Below are 22,814 nucleotides of genomic sequence, written 5' to 3'. Positions count from 1 at the left end.
GGAGTCACAGACTCTGATGTCGAAAACAGCCAATTAAGAGAGTCTGAAGTTCCCGTCTTGCTGGATTTAAATGAAAGTCAAACTGGATTTTGTACCTCCAAAGTCATTCGTCGGAATAAAACTAAACTGTTGCGGTGATGTAAGATGAAAAACAGTGGATGGAGATGAGGACAAAAGAAGACTCAATTCAAAAAGGTATGATGCGTAGGTTTGTTGTTGTCATTTCACCAACATACGCATGGATACTCGGTGCTCTAAATATGGCCTTTTCTCCCAAGAAATATCTCTTTAACGAAAGAGAATGTCTTTTTTGGTAAAATACTGTCATGATGCCAAAAGAAATGTTAAATAATTTTGTGTGTTCTGGATTTTGGATGGGAGAAAGGTGCGCATTTCTCCCCATCCAAAACAGTAGAGTTGGGCGACCACTAATTGACTGAGACTGATTGAGAAGGTGATTGCAACCACCTGGGAATGGCCAATTGCCGCTGGGATCTGATTGGCCAGAAGCTCAGGTGAAGCACCTTTAAAACTAGACTGAGCCAGTCACTTCGAGGAGGCAGAAGAGGGACAAAGAACAACCTGGAGAGGAGTGTTACCTGGGGTCTGCCGAAAACTGATATCAACTTCAAATAAAGAAAACTCACAATACCCTTCCTGCATCTAGCTGAGTGAACTTTTATCCTCTTTCCACCTGCTTGCTGTCTCGCCGCACGACAAATACACACCATATACACATCAATCGAACTGTCTGTCAAACAATCCACAGACACACTACAACACACACTAAAATACACGCCAACGCATTTGAAAGGAGACACGGGGAGACCGCCTGTTGTTGAGCCATTTTTACTACAGTCATTGTTCCCCATCTACATTTATTAGCACAGTTCGCGGAGTTCTTTTTTCTTTTTGAAATGTATAACACCGTCAAGAAAGTATCACTCTGAAGATAATGGCGCGGCATGATCAACTTGCTTCCAAACGCACGCACACACACACACACGCACGCGCACACACCCTACTGCGTATATGGACATATAGACGAAATGAGTAAAAAAATCTACTTTTTACATCTTAATGTAAGAGTCATACCAAAGATACGGCCACTTTGTGATTAAACAATAGGAAATAGATATAAAACAAATACAAAAATAAACATAAATACTTGCATCAATTAACAGAATATGATCAATCTCTTTTTTTCCATCTTAAGTTAATCATAAATAATCACCACAGCAAAAAGATAAGAATTGGTTCGTTGGAGAGCGAAGCCCCACCGCCAGCAACCGACAACATCTGTACATGAGCTTGTCCCGTTTGACATGATAGATGGAAAGGGAGGGGACGGACAAACAGTGGCTGACCTCGCCACCGTGAGCCAGACGTTCCAATCAGATGGGACGAGTCAGGAAACATTTGTTAAAATTGTTTTCCTATGAGGTTGCTACATAGCAACAATGGGAGGAGGGCCTGAATGCATTAATACTGTATTAGAAAGACATTACATTGGACAAAAAAACAAATGGAAACAAATGTCTCCGTTCCCATTTTAACATGGATGCAAGGTCAGCCCATTGTGAGCGCAAGAGTCCGAAAGTAAGGGGCCAGCTTGATATGTTTATAACTTCAACACTCAATGCAATCTGTGTTATTACGATGCGGGAACGTGCTTTCCGGGGGCGAGCTGCTTTACGACAGCTTCACGGACACTCACGTTATCATCTCGATCAACAGGGGGAAGCAAATCGCTGTTAGATTTCAGTCATTTCTCATATTTACTCTGCTTGCATTTTTCTTTTTCTTTTTTTGCCACATGTTTTAAATGTGAACCACAAAGTTCTTTTTGAAGAAAGAAATAAAACGGACCCTATTTGTATTGCAATATATTGCAAAATATTGTGTAGAAATGCAATCATCCTGATCAAGGTGGAAATGCCTCTTTTGGAAATAAGTAAAAGAAAGAAAAGTTGTATGTCGTTAAAAAGTATTTCACATACAGAACTGTACAAAGCCGTTAGTCCGTCATTAGCTTTGCTGTTTTAAGTTGGTTGACACTTTGGATTGTTGATGGTATGAATGGAAGAGTTTCATTCTCAGGATGACGACGGCACAGTCCATCTGTACATCATCCTCCATGAAACAACAAGTTGTATGCTAACTAACGAAGAGATCGACATTCTAACAGTAACATTATCTGACAACACGCACTACCCTTGCCCCCCCCCCTCCCCCCTAATGGTGGACTACGACTTTTTTTTATCGGACTCTTTGTTTGTACTTCTCTCTTATTATGTGTCAATTACAAAAGAATATTCCCTTTAGAAAAATTGAAGTTCTGCGTGAATCTATTTCATGTAGTCTTGGAAGTTGTGAAGGGGAAAAAAGAAAGAAATCATTGGAGGTGCCTACATTTACAGTGCCTTGAAAAAGTCTTCATGTCCCTTGAATAGTTTCCCATTTTGTGACTTTGCAGTCACAACCTTGTGTGCACTTGGTTGAGATTTTATGTGAACAGTAATGACGTGTTCGACTAGCTTATATCTGACATTTGTACTGTATTTACTTGACTGTACAACATTGTGAGGCGGCGCTCTCGTCACAGCGGTCCTTGATCCACGTGATGTCAACACGTAACGTGGACCCAGATAGACCCATGTGAGATACTCTCAGAGGTCTGAAGGACATGCAATCAACTGGACGACAGTTGTGAATATATCTTCTTTTGGTGAGGCAACAGTCCAGATGAATTGTACTCTCAACACAAAGTTATTATAAGTAGGCTCAATTGGCTGATGAAGTGCCAATGTTCAATTGACTTATTTTTTCATCATAACTACACCTTTCACATTTTTACACTTAAACCCAGGTCTGACCTGTTTTCCATCTAAGTTTGTTTAATGCTAATATTTCAATTACGGATGCAACGCTTTTGTCAGCAGGTGATTTTGCCCTACAACAACCCAATGTGCCATTTTAAACCCCGAACAAAACAATCTAAAGCGCATAGGGGTGCGACGTCTCTGCAGCCTAGGGTTCATGTTCATGCATGATCTCATTAATCTCATTCTGACACGAAGGATGAAATCTAATACTGTACTTCTCTGTCCCACCATGGGAGATTAAAATTTTCACCTCCAAGCGTTCCAATTTGACGAAGATTATTCCATTCTTATTCCCTCATCAGATGACAGATGAAGCTTCAACCTGGACCTGGTCAAGCGGGGAGAGTGCCTTGGCCTAAGATTGCACTTGACGTTTTACAATCAGGTTGAGACACGTGTCTTTCATGAATAAAAAAAACAAACAAACAAAAAAACAGTCCGTCCATGTTCTTAGTCCAAGTGTCTCCCGCCAAAGCGAGTCTTGGGATGAGGACGGGTCTCACGCAGAGCCTTGATCGCAGACTGCATTTCTCGCTTGTCGAGCCCTATTTGCTTAAACGGTGGTCTCATACTCCAGCACTTCTTTGCTGCCCATCATGCTACTCCGGTACTGTATCCTCGGGCTGGATGCTGACGTGGTCTCCAGAAGTAAGATGGTCTTGCGGAGACGGCGGTCAATGAAGTGGGCATCCCAGGCCGGATACCTCTTCCTGGGGAGATCGATCCTGATCACAGGGCCCTCTTGCGACGAGGAGGTCCTGTGGAGGAGTGCCGGGGAGGACGAAGGGGAAGGACGCACCTGGAAAACCGGCAGACAACTGTCCCGATCCCTTTCCCTGTCCCCGTCCTGCTCCCCGGGAACCGTGTCCCCTGTGTCTTTAGTCCTGGGTAGAGTCCTGGGGGGACTGGTGATAACCATGTCAGTTTGCGAACCTTGGGACGGGGTGAGACAGGAATCGATCACACCCACCATGCCACTTGCGCTCGCTATCCCCTCGTCCACGCATCCTCCCCAACTTGTGCCCAGGACCGGCCCGTCGGGATGCAGCCAGCAGTAGTAGACCAACATGAAGAAAGTCCCCAAGGCGAAGCTGCAGGCCACGAGGCACACCACAACCAGGGCGTAGGAGTCGGAGGTGTGAGGCCCGCGGTATGTGTACCACGCGGCTGTCAGGGCCACATTCTCAGCCAGTGTTACCGTGTAGTAAACGGTCATGCGGATGCGGCTGGGCCCTTCCTTGACATTGAACCAGCAGAAGATGTAGATGATGCCCACCACCATGTTGTAGATGATCTCCTCCCACTTGGACATGCAGAAGTCAGTCTCCCCTTGGATGATCCAGAATGTCATTAGACACCTGAAAGACAAAAGCCCATCAAAGCCCGGCCAAGGCATCTGGCTCATGGCGTCGGAACCAAAGTGTTGACCTGGAACGCAGCACCATAAAGACACCCTACGGACCGTTACTGAGACATAGGTATTATTTTCTCTCAAAACAATTTATTGTTCATACTTGGCTACTCTCCGGAAAATGCATTCGCGGAGAGACTTCAGAGAGTGAAAACTGTCATGAAGCAACAAGCGTTTATGCCGGTATTTTGTGAGTACGTGGAATGATCGCTTAGCTTAGCAAACATTTCTCATGTTAATAATTACTCATTCTCTTTTCATGATTGCGATCCTACTCCGGATTGTAGCTTAGTCCATGCTATTGTGCGGGATGATAACTGACTTTTAGAGGAGCTAGTACTCGTGAACTACGTCAGTCAGCCGCAGCCGCGGAGCTGCTAGCGCCATATTCAGACAGTCTTAAAGTTACTCGATTAATTTATTTTCAACGGGTTAGAATATGTGATGCGATCAACAAATATTATCACGATCGATGTGTTGGAAGATTCCAAATCTTGCGTCACACAATCACAAGGCTTGCTCGGTACTTTGAATACATGCTAAGCATGTGATAGCCTTCCCCGTAACAATGGTAGACGTGATAACTGCCTGGAACAAAAATCGAATCGGAACGCCTGACGATAGATCACAGCAGACGTCATTTCATTCAACGCTAGTCATTTCCTGCACAAACTCATTTAAAACGGGGTTTGCCGTGGTGTGTGTTGATGTGGCACACCAGTGACTGACGATGAATATCCCAAAATAAAGCTGGAAGACGGAGGCAAAGAGGGCAAAGGCCACGGTCCTGGCCCCGATGGTGAACAGGTGCCAGAGGATCTGGGCGACGACAGCCTTGTAAGACATGGGCAGCTTGTCATCACGTGAATCCCTCAGAACTTTCTGGTAGGATGCAATCATCCAGGCCAGGGACACCAGAGAGGCCGAGGCCGATAGACCTGCACCCACACAAAAAATATACGTGGGAAAGACTTCACTCAATATACTCAAAACGGCACAATATGGACTGCAACTCCACCTGTGAACTTCTCGATAAAACTAGTTGCTCCAGAATTCATGCAGTTATTTCCATGGTGATGCTGCCTATTCGGCCTGATCTGTGTTGACAAACGTATACATGTATTTTTTGTTCCAAATGTGTTTTTTCCCTTTCTGAAAATTCACTGACGAGACATTTTCCAATTTGCTTCTACGCACACGGCTGTCGGGCACGCCGGAGGCTATCCCAGCTCTCTTTGGGCAGTAGATGGGGTACATTCATTTTGTTGATTGTATAAATATGTCATAAATATGTTTGAACACATTACAAAGAAAACTGTTTTGCGTGTTTAGCACAACAAAGAAATTAAGCGCAGCGGATCAATATTGATGAATCCAAAGTGAGGACGTGATGACGACGTGATGAATCCCTTCGTGTGTCTCACCTTGCAGCGGGAGAACAGCGTTTCCATGGATCATGATGCTTAGTTGGAGGACGAGCTGCGGCGCAGACTTGAGAAAGGCCTCCAGGAGACGAAGCATGGTGATGTCAGCGCACTCAAACATTAGCCGCCAGTGGAAGCGGTGGTGGGAACCGTCGCCATGCCAACGACTCTGGGCGCCCAGGTAGAGTGCGTGGATATACCTGAAAACGATCGAGGTTATTGATAGATTGCAAAAAGTTTTAAAGGCCACGAACATATACATACATACATACATACATACATACATATATACATATGTATACATATACACATATATATACATATGTATACATATACACATATATATACATATGTATACATACATATATATATATATATATATATATATATATATATATATATATATATATATATATATATATATATATATATATATATATATATATACTTATATATATATATACACATACATATATATACATACATATATATATACATATATATATACATACATATATACATATACATATACACATACACATACACATACATTTTTTTTTTGTGAGCTAGCCATCGCCTGGTAAGGTAACAAGAATGGAATCTCAGACCCCAGAAGCGTGAGGCAGACACGCACATGGCTCATCATACATGCAGACGAACAAGCCAAAGGAGAACAGGAAATAGGAGCTTGGAGGAAGTTCATAGATTTATGCGCAAAGGAGTTGCAGGTTTGCTTGGCAGGAAATAGACAAGAAGGAATGAGAGTAAGCGCGGGAAGATGGCTGAGCTGCCACGCGTGCTGATCCATCACGGTTTATGGAGCACTCCTGGAGAAACAGGCAAGTGAGGATGAATGAATGGGCGGATGAAAGAGTGACAAATGAATGATCATGGACTCGTAAAAATGATCAACGAGGTGAGTCGTACGCTTCTTTTCTGTCCACTTTTCAGCACTTTCCTGGCCTCCATGAATCCGTTTGCCAGGAACATCCCTAATTGAAGCAAAGCATTCCGTCTGGATTCGGAAAGAATCACGGTCTTGTGATCGCATTCAATGGCGAACATTAGGACTTCACACACCAATGTAGTTGCGTGCCACTTCTCTCATCTAGAGCCAAAACGATTGATTTTTGACCTTTTTCAATGCAACCAGTGGAGAAACAAGCATGCCTGCCACCAAATCTTTTGATTGTGTTTGCCAAGACAATTAGACATTCTCATTTGGAACTTTATGACATTTCAATGTTCAGAAAATAAGGCCAAAATCAATTTTGGACCCGATATGAGCTCCGCCGATGGACTCAGATTTCCGATTGGCTCATCGATATGTGCGTGCGTGTATGCGTGTGTGTGGCAGACACTTTCCCCAGCACAACGCTACCATGGTTACGCAGCAACAAGAATAATCGGCAAAACAGTTGTGTGAGCATCCACATTTTTGATCCACCTCGGTCTTTCATGCATGCGTGTTCACACACGCACGCACGCACGCACGCACACGCAAACACTCTATAAATATCCATGTGCCATTCAAAGTGAATGAGTGAATCTATCCCCAAGCTGCTGCCCCACATAGCCACTCAAGTGAGATTTGTGTAAGTGTGTGTGTGTGCGCACGCTTGTCTGTTTGCTGATGAGTGCTATTTTCAGCCATGAGTCTGAAATTCAGGGAGAAGGAAATGTTGTGTCTTATGCTGCAGTGTGTGTGTGTGTGTGTGTGTGTGTGTGTGTGTGTGTGTGTGTGTGTGTGTGTGTGTGTGTGTGTGTGTGTGTGTTGTTTTTGTCGAATAAACATGGCTTCCCCTGCTAGTGATGCAGGCATCCCTCAGGCCAATCAGTGGAGGGAAAACAAACCCAATACAAGCCCCAGGCCAGTCCCTGAAGTAACTTTCAATTGACGAGTTTGAAAGACTGTGAATCAAAAATCACAACGACAGATGGTGGCGGTCTGGGTTGAAGCAACTTTCTCATCACGGCAGGTTTTCAAAACCACATCCTTCCACCCCGATTGGATTGGATTAGCCTTGATTTGTCTCGCGGTGGAGACATTTACAGTTCACAGCAGCAAGGTGATGAAAGTAGAACATCAAAATAATTGGGTGACTTCTCATCTTTTATGAACTATTTTTGTTTCCAGACAGCTCGACGATTGCCCAGAGTGTCTTCAAAGAAATATTTCCTTTCTTTGCAAGTTGATGTTTTTGCTTGTCCCGGTACAAGTTGCCTCCGGATCGGCCCGCGTCCTCCCACAATCACAAAACATGGATGTTAAGTTCATTCACCTCGAAATGTTCCAATGATCCACCGGGACTGATGAGAGATCTGCAGCTAAATCACCATCACCAGAAACCAGGACAAAAACGTTACAGGTACCAAAAAGTAAACGGACGCTCAGAGGGGCGCAAGCCTTTTGCCTTTGGAAATTGATAGTCGAAAGGCAAATGCCAGCAACCTGGTGTCATGGCCCAGGTCCTTTTTTGAAACGGGAAAAAAAATAAAACAATCATTTGCTTGCCGTGAAATCCAATTTTCCAGCGTTCACATGAATGCGAACACCGGCGTCGTCTGTGCTGCGACTGAAAAGTGGCCAAATCGCAGCGGGAGATAATCAGTCTCTCTGAAAAGGGACGCAATGAGATTTTCACCCCCAGATAAAAGAAACGTTGGAGACAGGATGGGAGGAGGAAGTGGAGGAGGCGCTGTTTCTAATTCGGGAGGCGAAATGAGCAGGAGAGAAGCGTGAGAGGAAACAGGTCGAGAAAAAAAACAAGACATTTGAAAGAGAAAGCTCAATGGCCGCTGATGATTGCGAGAATATGTGCAGCTGTGGGCCCATTTATGTCTTGATGGCAACTTTGAATGACTCGTGACGACTTGACTTGACTTGACTTGAAGAGGCCATTTCTTTCAACCACACGCGCGCTCAAGCCAAAGGAAAAAAGAAATCATTGAAGCTCGGAAGAGAGCGGAATGCGACACAATTAAGAGAATCGCCGTTTCAGTTGTAGAAAAGAAAAGTCCTCGTGACATAAAGGTCCCGATCGTTCATTCATCACACAAGTTGGAGGTTTCTGTTTAAAGCTTGACGTCTTCAAGATGGTCAGCATTTGAATAAAAAGGCTACGATGTGGATGGTGCAGTAAGTGGCCAAGCGGTCAGAGGCGTCCAACCACCATTTTGACTGTGTTGCTACATTGAGCCCCATAATGGGACACGTGGGCACACTTGAACTGCTCACCTCAGTCCCAAACTCTCTTTGTGTGCGTTGGCCAACTGCCCTTCATTGTGTAGCAACATTCAAAAAATACCTCAATATACTTACTTTCCCTTATCTTCCTATTTTGCTTCCTATTTTGACAGGAAGATGAACATTGATTGATTGAACATCTGTCATTTTCGGAGCGACAAAGGGAGGAGGGCGGAATAAATCACTCGCGTCACCCCACTAATTGCTCAGTATATTTTTTTCAGAGACATCAATCATTGGTCCTTTCCTGACTTTGGTCAGAAGAAGGAAATTGGACTCAAAATTAATCTGATTATTAATGTCTGTAAGCAGTGGTCAGTGCCTGCAAAGCGTTCTCTGCTGGCTGAATCACAGACTGATGTAAATGATATTTTATGATCCTTTTCATATTTAAGCATTGAACGAATCACATCTCTCCCATCGTTTGTGACCAGGGTCAGAAATCTACCTGGACGCCTTCACAATCAGTTCCGCAGGCCCTGCAGCGTGACTGCAAATGCGGCGTCGATGACTCTGTTGCTTTAACCAATCAGGTTTGGAGTTGGTGACGCGCAGGGTCTGCTCGCAGAGTGTTGTTTGGCTAGTCGCCAGTCAATCATAGCATCACTAGTCGCTAGTGACAAGAGCATACTGGCCAGACCTAGCACGCTGTGTCGGTACTTTTATTGACAGTCACAGCTGCGGATTGATGCCGACGTAGCGCTACTGAAGGCCCAAGGGGCCCATATGCATGGCCCGCCACTATCTGTAAGCACACACCGCTGCAGATGGCAGTTCAAGGTACCTCATCTGTGACGCAATCGAAAACAAATGGTGACGTCCGGCCAATCACGACCGACAATGACTACAAGACTGAAACGTATACGGTTGTTCGTATCAGGAAAAACTTGCACCTGGATGACGCCATTCCACAAAGATTTGAGGAGTAGGAGTAGGAGGAGGAACGCTGACATGTGCGCATGATGCAAAGACAAGAAAGAGCATCAAATTGAGGCAGAGGAGGCACCCGTGCGGCGAGGCGGGTAGAAGCCGCTTCCCGGGAGGAAGCAACGCAGATTTCAGGGCTCACTTTTCAGGTCAAATCAGCAATTTCTCAGTCTGGGAGCGTAAAAGCTTCTTCACATGTTTGGGGAATCATGTTTGCTGCACAAATGCATCTGGTGAATCGTTTTGATCAAAGAGACATGGCTAGTTAACCAATCAGAACCGAATGAGCTCGCACAAGGTTAGATGAACGCTTTCATGACAAACCTAATGACATGATAATTATAATATAATTAATATAATTCCTTTCATTATTTTGCTGCTGTGAATCGTGCATTTCTCCACTGTGAATTTATAATAACGACTAATCTAATATAACGTCATCTAATCTCAAGCAATGTAAGAGTAATCCAATGTCATGTAATGTTATCTAATGCAATGTCATGTCATGTAATCTAATATGTTAAGCGCTAATCGTGAAATAGTTAACCAGTGACGCTGATTATGAACCTGAAAATGTGTGCACGTGCGCGTATGAGCATGCCCGTGTCCTGTTCATTGGGCTTTTCTGACTGCGGGTGGTCAAGCAAGATATTTTCCAAAAGATGTGACTCTTGGAGCTGAATATTGTATGGACAGGCGTGGCAAACGGCCACCCACACGCAAGCGCGAGGGATTTGATGATGTCAATGCGGGCCGGTGTTCCTGCAGGGGGACACGGTCTGCAGAGTGAACCATTGGGGCGGGCAGGCATACAGGCTCAGATCCAGATCAAAGGACTTTCCCAGGGGCAATTCTCAGGGCTTCGCGATCACACATGCATCACGGATATTCTCTGGAAGGAAGATACCTTTTCATTTGTGTCGCAGGCGCGCTACAATCACTATCGCGTCTTTTAATTCTACCTGTACATTTGTTTGGGGTATTAAAAGTCGACAGACGCAAAGGACACATTTCGTGATGTGAACAAAAAAGGAGACGAGAACAAAACCTTCCAAACACGTGATGTCATGAAACAAAGGGCAATGAAGATGGCTCCCTTCTTTGGTCTATCCAATTTGTCATTCGGGGGAGGTCGTTGACATGACCGTGGATGTTAAATTGCTCAATAATGTGTACAAATGTGATCAGGGGAACTTCCGGCTGCTTGGAAATGATCTGACATCATTCTTCTCCACGTTTAGAGTTTATGCGGCATGTCATCACCAAACAGTCAAGCATTGTTTTTCCCCCTCAAATATTATTTTGGATTGTTTGACACTTATTCAGTTCCTGATGAGGACATTGTCTTCCAAAGACAACTCGGATAATTTGAAAAAAAACAAAACCCCACACACAATTAGCCTTCTTTAAAGAAGAACTCTGGAAATTAAAAAATTAATGTTGAGAGGTTGAAAACAGAAGATTTGAACAATTTTAGGACTCTAAAGTATGATTCGATTTTGAAAATCCAAGTATGATTAATGTGTTCATCGATGAATTGATTCATTTTGACACCTCTAAAATACTAAGCAGCCAAAAAATGTGTTTGATGGATGGCTATTTTAAGCTATCACATGCCCCTGATTTTTAGCCACTCAGATAAGAGGATGAAACAATGACAAATTGCATTTTCAGTCGCAAAACATGACGCCAGTGTAAGACTCTACAGCACAGGTGTCAAAGTCAAGGCCCGGGGGCCAAATCTGGCCCGCCACATCATTTTATTCGGCCCGCAAAAGCAAATCATGCATGTAAGGTCCATGATGCTTGATGAAGTCTGAAGCCAAATTGAAAATTGTCCCATGTAAACCACAAAAACAGTCATTATTTTTTTACTTCAAATTTGAAAACGTCATTAATTTCATGCGCGCGCAAGATGGATGTGCTTTATTTGTCATCACTGAATCCGTCCAAGCTCAATAATTCCCGAGTGGCAAATGAGAAGCCATTCCATGGCAATTTCTTGATTTCTGTTTCAATGACGTTGTTATGGCGACAACTTTCTCACCCTCAATTTGTGGGTGAGATTTGTCCCACCGTGCATCATTTCCACAACTTTCTTTCTTCATCCTGAATCTAAAATGAGCCATCTTCAATGGTTTCTCCGTCCCACTTTGCCGCTCTTCTTCTCCTGCATTCATCCAGCTCTCACACCTCCTCCTCGCCTCGCTATCTTAATTGTGCGCCATGCCGGAGAAGATGGCGTGGCCGCTGCCTGTACTTTCAACGTTCGTTTTTCTTGTGTTGAGCAGAAAAGAGAACAAGAAAGTCTTTTGTTTCCCATTGATGGGCGCTCGCACAACAGCTGTTGAAGGAAGGAACTCTAAAACAAAAACGCTGCTTCAGTGACTCCCACGGCTTTCGTCGCGGCGGTGACACATTCTTCGGCATTCGATTGATTGTTAGAGAGAAAGCGTCGTGGCGTTATACTACAAAGCCAGTCGAATCAAAAGCTCGTGCTTCAAATCACAATTTGCGGCATCAGAGCGGTGTTAAGCTCGCCACCAGTTGTCGCTCCTTTCCCGAGCATGGTGAGGCGTGGCTCGAAACGAAGCCTTTCATGCACCATGTGACCCGATAACATGATAAGCGGCCCACTGTGCTAACTGCTGTACCTGAAATGGACGACATCAACTATAGCGACAAAATCGCTCACAAAGTGACCGCAAGGACCGTTTCAGAGACGGCTTGGACAGCGACAAAAGGTCATTCAGTTGTGCGTCTGCATTGAAGAAAGGTCATATTTGTGTAAAATATGTCAGGGCGGCATATGGCATGTGAAAACACGAGAATTCAAAGAAGAGTAATGAAAAAAAAGCTTGATTTCTGCCCTTTAAGTTTAGCTTAAAGCAAACAGGCGCACTGAGCCGAGTGAAAGCTGAAGCTCAACTAGGTTGGTGATTGATTTCCTCTCGTAGGACTTCATCCGTCACCAGGATGGCGGGGCGGGCCCGATCCAATTGCAACATCCATCAAATAGAAACCACAAAATGGCGGAAATAAACACACCCTAGAAAGACAAATATTCTCCTGTGCTTGTGTTGTGACCATGAATGTTCTTCTTGACATTCCCAGATATTTGCTCATTCCGTGACCATTCATAGATGAAAGGTTTTATGTCGGAATTGTTACGACGTCGACGAAATGGACGCATTAGCATCATGGTAATATTGGTGAATATTCCAATAAAACTGCGATAATATGAGCTCATTCGCTGCCAGACGTATAAACATGTGTCCACTCCAAACATTCAAATCAGCATAAGAAACCTTAGACTCTTTTCTTTCGTCAGAAAGAAGAGTTACATAATTCCCAAATTATATGGGTCTGGAGTTATCTGAGCTTGAAAGGGGGGGGCTTCTGTATTAAGGCAAATACTGCCCCCTCGTGGCAGAGACATAACATAGCCAGAGGTCTGACACGGGCTTTATGAATAGGGAGCTAAGCTAGCACAGCACAGCGATGCGAAGGAATACGCTGGAATCTTGAACACTAATAAGGTTGCACGGTTCAGAATTTGCTCGGCTTGAAGTTAGACGTTTTGGAGCTTCAAACCCCATAATCCTGTTAAGAAGGCAGTAGAATATTTCTTTGATTTCAAGACTTGTCTTTTAACTCATTCACTGCCATTGCCACATTTATTCGGGAATTGAAAATTTGTCTTTGCCCTTTTTCATACATGAGTGCAGCACTCGGGATTGAAGTGTAGCCTTATGAGGAGTCACGGCGCTTTTCGGCTTGTGTTCGGTTCATCTCATCAAAATTACAGCTGAATTACAGCCGATTTCCTTCAGTCAGCTGTTAATGGCTTCCAAAAACCGTTAGAGCCCATTCAACCGCAGAAGCCTTGAAGCACACTTTGCCTTTCAAACGACATCAGCCGTTGAAGATTTCATTCACAGGCTAACTGGGAGCAATTCTGACAGAGTGCTTCATTTGGAGCCAAAGGCCGTAAAACAAGTGCAACGTTGCCGCCCCCTGACGACTTTCTGGCAACCAACCGTTTGTGGAGATGTGCAGCCTTCCGCTGGAGAGCAACCTACGCCATCGCTAGTTGATATGCAGTCGAGGGGAAACTAGTCAGGAGGTCCTCTGTTATCACGTGACCTTTTGAGGGTGCCAACAAACACTATCTATGACCAGAGCAGGAAGTGCCTCCATTTGGGCCGGCCGGGGACACGAGGCAAACTAAGACCGCATCCCACGATACTTGTGTGTATTTAAAGGACAACCGACGCCTGCGGAAAAGTTGCATCCATAATTTGTCAAATCACTTCAAATGACGTCTACTGAGTGTATTTTACAAAGATTCCCCCGCATATTAAAGCTATATTTGATGTTTTAAGACTCGTACTGAAGTCTTGTTTTCGAGTTGACGACGATGCCTGACGTGACGTCACGTCTGGAACAAAGGAAAAGCAATGAGACGTTCAACACGCAAACACACGTAAGACACATGATTGACAGCTCCCCAGAGGGCTGCGGTGAATTATTCAGCAGAGGCTGATAGACAAACATCAGTTGGCGCATCAGACAGGCAGGTGGCTACGGATCATCAACACTTTCCACCGCAGGCATCATTTTATTCATAATCAATAACTGTATTGAATTTTACATGAGCCTCCGCGCGTTCGCACACCGCCGCCATGACATGCTTGAAAAAAAAACCTTAAAGACACAACCGTCGCCTGGCGGGCTAGCCGCTGCTAGGGAGGCGGATGCCAACTACGAGTGCCCGGTGAGTTGCGAGTCAGTCTCGGATTTCCTCAGCATCAACTGCAGGAAGCGGTCGAGGGTCAGAAGGGTAACAACAAATCCCAGAAAGCCACATTGCTAAAAGAGACGTTAAAACAGTCTTCAAAACTCGCGTCTTATACGCCGTTGCGCTTTGCATGGGAAGTAATATGGAGCCACAACAGGTCTGGAAAGGCTGTCGACAGCCACCGACTCCATTTCCCCCCATCAAAGATGTCGCGCATACACCTAGCCTCTCCTGTAGCGCCTAACAATGGTGTGTGCCTTATATTTGGACATGTTTTAGCTGTTGATATATTACATTTGGAAAAGCATTTTTATTCATTGAAGGTTGGCCTTAGTGTCTGGTGCGCATTATCTATGGAAAAGGTTTGAAAATACACCATTATTTGGGGGTGCGCCCGAGACCCCGGAAAATACATTTTGCCACAGTATGGCATACTGTCAGAGGTGAGCATTGTCTCATTACTGATGGAAAGTCCATCCGTCCGTCCGTCCGTCCGTCACCAAAGTATTTTTTCTTTGAGTTCAAGTGAACTTCAGCTTGGTCATCTTGTCAACCAATGATTAAGCACAGAGACTATTGTATTAAATCGTCTGCTCCCCGGAGCAACATTTTCATTTGATCAGAACTTGCTTTCAGTTTGTTTGCGCCACGGGAGGCGGTGCGCCCGCAAGCTTGAAGATTTCATCTTGAAAGGAAACTACAGAGACATTGCAAAACAAAGATTGGAGAAAACCATTTTTCGACTTAAATGCTGAGACAACCACTTTGCCACTGGAGTGATACAATCAGTGAGACTAAAATGAAAAACATTCACTGAAGACTAAATGAGGTGTGACATCTTATCCCATGGCTGTTATTGTTGGAATCTGGCTCTAATTTAAGCAGATTACATTTTGGTTACATTCAATTACATTTTGGTGCGCAAAGAAAAAACTAAACATCACATCCTGTCAACCTTGGCCTTATAAATGATGACAATTCCCGTATAAAACTTGGAGTACGCTGTACATAGTAATTGGAAACGCTAACGCAAGTGGAAATGCAGACATTTTAGCGTGCACGCGCGCATTATGCTGTTATCGTTCCGACCATATGAGGATTGAGGATGACCTTTGCTGGTTTGCCGTGACAATAATAACGACAGCATTGCCGTTGGCTACAAGCAGTTCTGACCAACTGCATTTCAGCCAAAATGGTCTTTGTAAGATCGGTTCACACTTTTTTAAAATGTTTTTTTTTCTCGTATCGAAGTTGTAGTTTGCCGTCGATTATTTGAAATGATAAAAATGGTATAAAATACAGGAAAAACGTCTCGGTTGACAGGGAGGAGTCAGCCAGCAGTCAGGCCATCTCATTCTCCCAGTCTAGTACAATTTAACAATTCAACAGGAGCTTCTACATTTGGGCTTTCAAACTTTTACACAATCAATCACATGCTGATGGAAGAACCACAGCATGTCCCAATGGATGTTTCTGATGTATTGCAACACCCAAATAAAATACATTGGTCAAGTTCTTGACAAATAGATGTCCCAAATTTATCTCCACTGAAAAGACCAGTTAGCTCTCTCCGTTTAATCTTGTCAGATTTTCAGTGCCCATGGCAGACATCTTTTTTTTTTTACTGCAGACCCTTTATGGGCAGGCAAAATACAAATGAAGTGTGAGGGCCGTAATTCACACACGCGCACACACACACAAACACACACACACACACACACACACACACACACACACACACACACACACACACACACACACACACACACACACACACACACACACACACACACACAAGTGGCGAGATGGAGCTGGCAGTCCTCCACTTGAAGCCATTGCTCCACTTGGAACAGCTCCAGACATGCAGTTAAACTCTGGCCAGGGTCGATTGATCTGGTTTGGCGCAAAGAAGCTGATCAAATTGTCTGAAAATGTACATCACCAACAATCATGACTTATCTCAATCGGTAGTCTTCTTTGATTCCATGAAGCGCATTCTTCCTTTCGTTCCTTCTTCTGGATTTTTGGAGATGAGAGCGCATTGCAGGGGATCGATCAGATTCATTCTGTTACATCCACCAGTGTGCGACTGACAGGTTGAAATGCAAAAGCAGACATCTTCAATCCGTTAATAGGCATGGATCTATTTTAGTCTAAATACAGCACTCGTCGGCTTTTGCTCTTAAACCCGTTGGTAACATGTATCCAGAGTACTGGATGAATTGAAGAAAGCTTGTCAAATCCCCATTTGTTCAGATTGAAATGTCCTATAGGAAAGAAACTACGTCTTGACCTGCAATTCTAAGTCATTCTAAGTGCCTCGCACGCTGGGTCGGAGAGGACAGTCATTTCATCTGTGCTGTATGTCATGCATATTAGCAGATTTGACAAGAAAGATGACTTTGACTTGATGTATACAATCCTTTGATATTCAGCATCAAAGATAAAAACTAAGATGAAGTTTTGATTGACGTGCTCAAAGAGAAATTCTCTTCACCTTATGTCGACTTTTTTCAGTTGTCGTACAGCGTGCGTCACACAGGAGCAAACGGCATGCTGTATCAGCACGCCTTCCTCAACATTCCAAAGATGCATGGCTCAGCATCTTATTGTTGATTATTAACACACTTTTATGACTGTCTCTGCGTGTAATTATGTCAAATCCCACATGCTCACCTTTGAAATTAGCTGGCGTAACGTGAATCTCAATGTTTAATACTGAGCTGCGGCCACTCGCTCTCGTGGCAACTACTTTGGAATTTGATTTGACATACAAGCATTTCTGCTGAAAGTGACATTTGGCAGCGTATAAAACTATCAAAGGTAGATGTCGGTATTCATGTCTTCTTTTCCTTTCGGCTTTTCCCTTCAAGGGGTCGCCACAGCGAATCAGTAGCCTCCATCTTCAGAGGTATGATACGCATGTTTGTTTTGGCCCAGCTTTTACGTCGGATGCCCTTCCTGACACAAGCCTCTGTATTTATCGGGGCTTGGGACCGGCACAAGAAGACTTATGTCCCTTTGTGGCTACAGAACAAGCAACTGGCTCAGTAAAAGGCTCCCAAACACAAAATGGTCATCAGCACACAGCTAAACTATACTCACCATTTGATGACAATGCTCTGATCTTACCATGCAATGGGCATCTCTTTCACCCAATCTCCAATAAGCGTACATTTGTATTTCTAAGCGGTTTACTTTGTCAGATGTTGCTGACCTGAAGACTTGAAAATCAGTTGGCCTCTCCTAACCTGACTGACTGACTGACTGACTGTCTGCAAACACACACAAAGACACACTGATCTGAGCTTTGTGCTACTGGAATTTTGCAGGTATTACTTCTCAAGAACCTTGTCATGAATATCTACTATTAAGGAACCAATTGTATATTCCCAGCAAGCGCAAATCTAGTGCAAACAAACAGTGTAGAACAATGTCAAGAAGAAAAATGTCATCTTGTGCAGTGTGCGTAGTGACCAAATGAAAATTACTGTGCCATTGTGTTGTATATATTAATGCTCCTCTACCTGTGCAAGTAGTACTGGTTGTACCCGTAAAGGATTTGATTGTTTGGTGCGTATATGGAAGGCAGTCGCTATTGGAACTTTAGCAGCGTGTTGAAACGCATGTGGTTGAGTCAAAAAAAGCAACATTTTTTTTTACCGACAACAATGTTTTGTTGATGTATATCCCTTCAAAGTATTAATAGATAAACCAATAAAAAATAAAATGGAACTATTTTTGAGCACCACCTTGTATTTTGATCATCTATAAATGATGTATGATTACCTAGCATGTATCTAGCAATAAAAGTTAGAATATGTGAGACAAAGTAACGTTTTAATCAAGATTTTAGAAAAAGAAGCACTTGATGTAGATGCATATGATTTCTTTGGCGGTTCGCAAGACATTTTGTTGTTGTCCAGATTTGGCTGTGTGATTTGAGTTGGCCACTTTTCTTCCAAAAAGTGCATTCATGTCATTTGGCACTGGCTAATTTCTCAATCTCGTGTGGTCACAGCTCACTTTTATGGACATCATGCAGACGTCTACTGATCATTGGACACTGAAAGACATTTTATTTTGAAAACCAGGTGCACTTGCCTTTGTCTCTATAAAGGTCTGAGCGCTCAACTTAGTCTTGTGATGCCATTGAAAAAAAGTTGAAAAAAAAACAAGGAGGATAACTTCATCACAAGACCAAAGTATGAGATGGAAGAAGAGCCGACAACTTTCAACAACAATAAAATGACATTCAAGAGACATTATCAGCAGTCCTATTTAAAATACGGGCTTGAGTTGATTCTCCAACACCAGCGTATGCGTGGCTAATGAGGCCTTCAAAATTGCCTCGTTTCAATTTCCTGTATCCTATTTTGGGAAGCAGACTTTTTTTTTAGCAATGACAGCCACGAAACAAAATGAGCCACCTCGACATGAGTCTTGTTGAGAGCTAGCACTAAAAACCACAGCCAAGGCAATGGTGACTTTGACTTTTTAAGGTATTCTTCATTATTTTTATACCTGTCCGTCAAAATATCCCTTCACATGAACGTAGTCTGTATATTGCAGTGCAAAGCAAAAGGGTTGGTTTATCCATGCATCCATCCCTTCATTTTCCAATACGCTTATCCAAGGGTCACAGACATCGCGGAGCCTATCCCGGTTGTCTTCAGGAAGTAATCTGGGGACACCCTGAACTTGTTGCCAGCACATTGTAGGGAACACAGACTAACAACCATTCCCACCCACAATCACACCTAGGGACAATTTGGAGTGTTCAATCAGCCTGCCGTGGGGGTTTTTGAAATGTGGGAGGAGAAAAGCCACAGCAAATTCCAACTCTGCTTTGTGAGGACAGCAGGGGAACGCGTTGACCCCCATGTTACCATGTTGGATTTATCTGCCTTCTAGTGCAGGCTAGCAATGAGAGTGCCACTGCCACCTACTGCAGTGGATGCGCAATTACAGTTTCTTCTACTATGGGGAGAAAAAAAAACACTGCACTTCCCCATGGTCACCTGACAGCACACTGCACGACCCCAAAGGGTCCGCCCCACTCTTCGCAAAGGGTTGCACATCGACAACGTCTGCCTGCTCACTGTTAGTTGACTTCTGTAAATACAGATGCTCCCCAACTTACGAACGATACATGTTCTGAACGGTCGTTCGGAAGGTGAATTGGTTTGTAAGTGGCTTCAGTGCTATATTTTCTATGGAATATATAATCAAGGTTTGTATAAGTAACCTGCACTGGTTTGTACTGAAAAATAAACATTATATAAAATATATGCGCTATAAAGATACTTACGTGTACAACTGGAAAGAATACTACATACTGTAGGTTACTACAAAAATGCTCGTATGTACCGTTGTTTGTAACTTTAATGTTCGTAAGTAGGGGAGCGTCCGTATTCACAATGGCACTACATACTTTACTGAGAAATGGGTACAAGTGTGGAAGAGATATGTCCTTGGATGGTGGCCACATTTCGGGGCTGTCTGATTTCGCCCATTTTCATTCATTTCAATGGCTAGTGTTGTATTGATGAGAAATACGTATAGCGTATTGCGTCGAGTTATGAGTTTGGTGACGGAAATCAAAAATTGTAAATCAAGGTACCACTATGCATGCTGATGACACACAAACACAAAGTCATCATACCGACAGTGTGTGAAGGCTGACTGCTGACACGTGTGTGCGTCGAACAAAAAGCAGCATAGCGCGCGCGCGCGCACACTAACACATGTCCTACCTCCACACTTGTCCCAGCTGAAAGGCGTGGAGTACCGTTTGAAAGACCCAAATGCACACGGTGCAACATCTGCGAGGTCGCACGCTCTTCTCGGTCGCACGCCCTTCTCTCGTAGGGACGGGGGTCGCCTTGGTCGCCTTGGCCGCGTTGACCGCGTTGACCGCGTTGGACGCGTCGGTCGCGTCGGCCGCACCGCACCGGTCGCTGTCCTTGGTTCCGACAGCGGCGTCGCCGCTCGCTTCGCCCCCCTTTCCCGACGCCCTGTCCGCGCCGCTCAGCTCCGAGTAGTCGTAGACGAACCACCTGAAACTGAGAACCTGCACGACGGCCGACGGCACCACGACGAAGACGAGCGTCAGGCCGAACCACCAGTGGTCGTCTCGCAGGTAGTAGTCGGCGGCCAGCCACAGGTCGGTGGCGCCGTCGGAGAAGAAGACGAGAAGGGCGCACAGGACCCAGCAGCAGTCCAGCAAGGTGTACGCCCGTCCGCCCGGGGGTCCGCGGCGGGGCCGGGCGCCGCAGGCGGCGACCGCGGCGGGGGAGGCGGGGGTGGCTCGGCCCGGCTCCGGGAGGCTCCTCGGCGGATTGTCATCCTCCGCGGCCACCGCTGCTCCGTCAGACTTGGCGGCCATGTTGGTCGGGGTAGGAGAGAAAGACGAGAGGAGGCGATGGAGGAGGGGGGCGGCGGTGGAGGGGTGACGTCATAAATAGCCTCATCAGCAGCCAATTAAGCGCCAAGGAGCATTTGGAGCGCTTGCGGAGCTCGTAGTCTTTTTATTTTGCCTTCACAATTCAACACGCACGCACGTGGCAGCCTATTTGTTCTTGGCGTTCTGGATAAAACGCCAGGCATTTGGACCGTCAAGGGGCGTCTATCTAAAAACAATATCTGATAACACAAAACAAAGGAAGATTAAGTGTACAATTTGCATACGCAAGCCTTTTCCTTTGAATTAAAACAATGAAATTTTGCAGCAAAGGTCAAACACCACCACCCAGTGGGCATCAGCGTAATAACAACAGTCTTTCCCAGCCTTTCCTGACTGAGCCACACATTTGCCACGAAAAAGAACAACTCAAGGCATTCCACCAAAGACATTTTTCACACAAAAAAAAAACAACAAAATATACTTCTCCTTCACATACTGTTCATTTTCCATGCAAATTGTCTTTATATTTACACCAATTTATATTTGGTGCGTGAATGTCCGGGTGATAATTGTCTAGATGAAATTATGAACTTTACAGATCTTTCCGACAATGATTAGAGGAAGTTTGTGTTTCCTTTTTAAGGGTGAAAGGTATACAAATAGTCATGCCTCAGTCGAAGTCAAAGAATAATGCAATGTTTGTTCGGAACTGCAAAAAAAACATTCATGTGCTATGGCGTAACGTTGGCCATTTTTCTATCCACACCTTGATTCACTCACCAAAATGTAAATGCCATGCCCTGTTTGTGTTTGGTTCCAGCTCCAGCGAACGTGAAGGGCATTTCCTTCTCGCAGCCGCACCTGTTCCTTATTCCACCCGTGACTGTTGTAGTAAGATTGAAGGTCCAGCCAAATTGCCAACTCTCGTCGGATTCTTAACCTTTTTTTTTGCCTGAAGTGATCATTTCTGGAAAGTTCATAGTTGCCCTTCTCCGCTTCCATTTTGTCAATTGTTCTTTGCTGTGTTTACCTCTTGATTTCGATGTGTGGACTGGACTCTCTCTCGCAATTTCATCTATTCGTTCATTTTACTTTGTTCTTACACCTTCGCTTTTGCAAGCACTTTCTGTTTATGTCACACGCCGCTCACTAGCAATTTATTCTTGCACTTTGTCCCTCCCTTTTTTTGCTGCAAACACATTTGACCTCTGTCTGCATTCGTACATTCTGAACGTGTGGTTTGTTGCCAAACTCTGACAGTAAATTCTTTGCACAAATAACTGTTTGTTTTTCTCCAGACTTGCAACGATTCCCCCTTTAATCTGCGTGGCTCTTAATAAACAAGCCAGAATGATTTTCAGAGAAAAGGAAGCTCATTTGAAGGTCTCAGATCAGTGCACAATCCGACATATGGGATCCCAGTGATCTCCGCAGCGTTCCACCTCTGCTTTAAATATTGATTTTGTGTCAGTGACTGCATATTACTGCAGTCTGAAATCTATTACATTTTAAAGGAAGCATACAAGAGTGACTCTGAATTGCATACTAATTTCACAGTGATCACTTTAGTCTAATATTGATGTTTAAAAAGCACACGAACGATTGCCTTCGTGTATACTTAGCAGTGCACTTGTAAATGAAAAATGAGAGTGTGTATTGTGTTGTGTATTTCATGATTTGTGTGTCATACAGGAATTCATAATATTCTCCTTT

At 44.2% G+C, this 22,814-nt stretch overlaps 1 protein-coding gene across 2 annotated transcripts; it reads right to left on the bottom strand.

The window, feature by feature from the left end:
• Nucleotides 1-842: 842 nt before the first annotated feature.
• On the bottom strand, nt 843-22,272 carry LOC148904195 (XK-related protein 7-like). Of its 2 annotated transcripts, XM_089015512.1 has the most exons (5): nt 21,882-22,272; nt 20,452-21,340; nt 5,721-5,920; nt 5,015-5,234; nt 843-4,243 (listed from the first exon to the last, which is right to left on the bottom strand). In XM_089015512.1, exons 2-5 carry the CDS (start codon nt 21,081-21,083, stop codon nt 3,439-3,441), a joined length of 1,857 nt encoding a protein of 618 aa, XP_088871638.1. In that variant the 5' UTR covers nt 21,084-21,340; nt 21,882-22,272; the 3' UTR covers nt 843-3,438. The 2 variants fall into 2 exon arrangements, with proteins under 2 accessions (XP_088871638.1, XP_088871630.1); XM_089015504.1 differs by having other exon boundaries at nt 20,452-22,272.
• Between the last annotated feature and the right edge of the window lie 542 nt (nt 22,273-22,814).

Source organism: Hippocampus bargibanti, linkage group LG01 (genome assembly GCF_051943395.1).
Source record: "Hippocampus bargibanti isolate YZ-2025 linkage group LG01, ASM5194339v1, whole genome shotgun sequence".
NCBI classification, from domain to species: Eukaryota; Metazoa; Chordata; class Actinopteri; order Syngnathiformes; family Syngnathidae; genus Hippocampus; species Hippocampus bargibanti.
The sequence above is the reverse complement of the archived record's forward strand: the minus strand, read 5'-3'. Positions and strand labels throughout refer to the sequence as shown.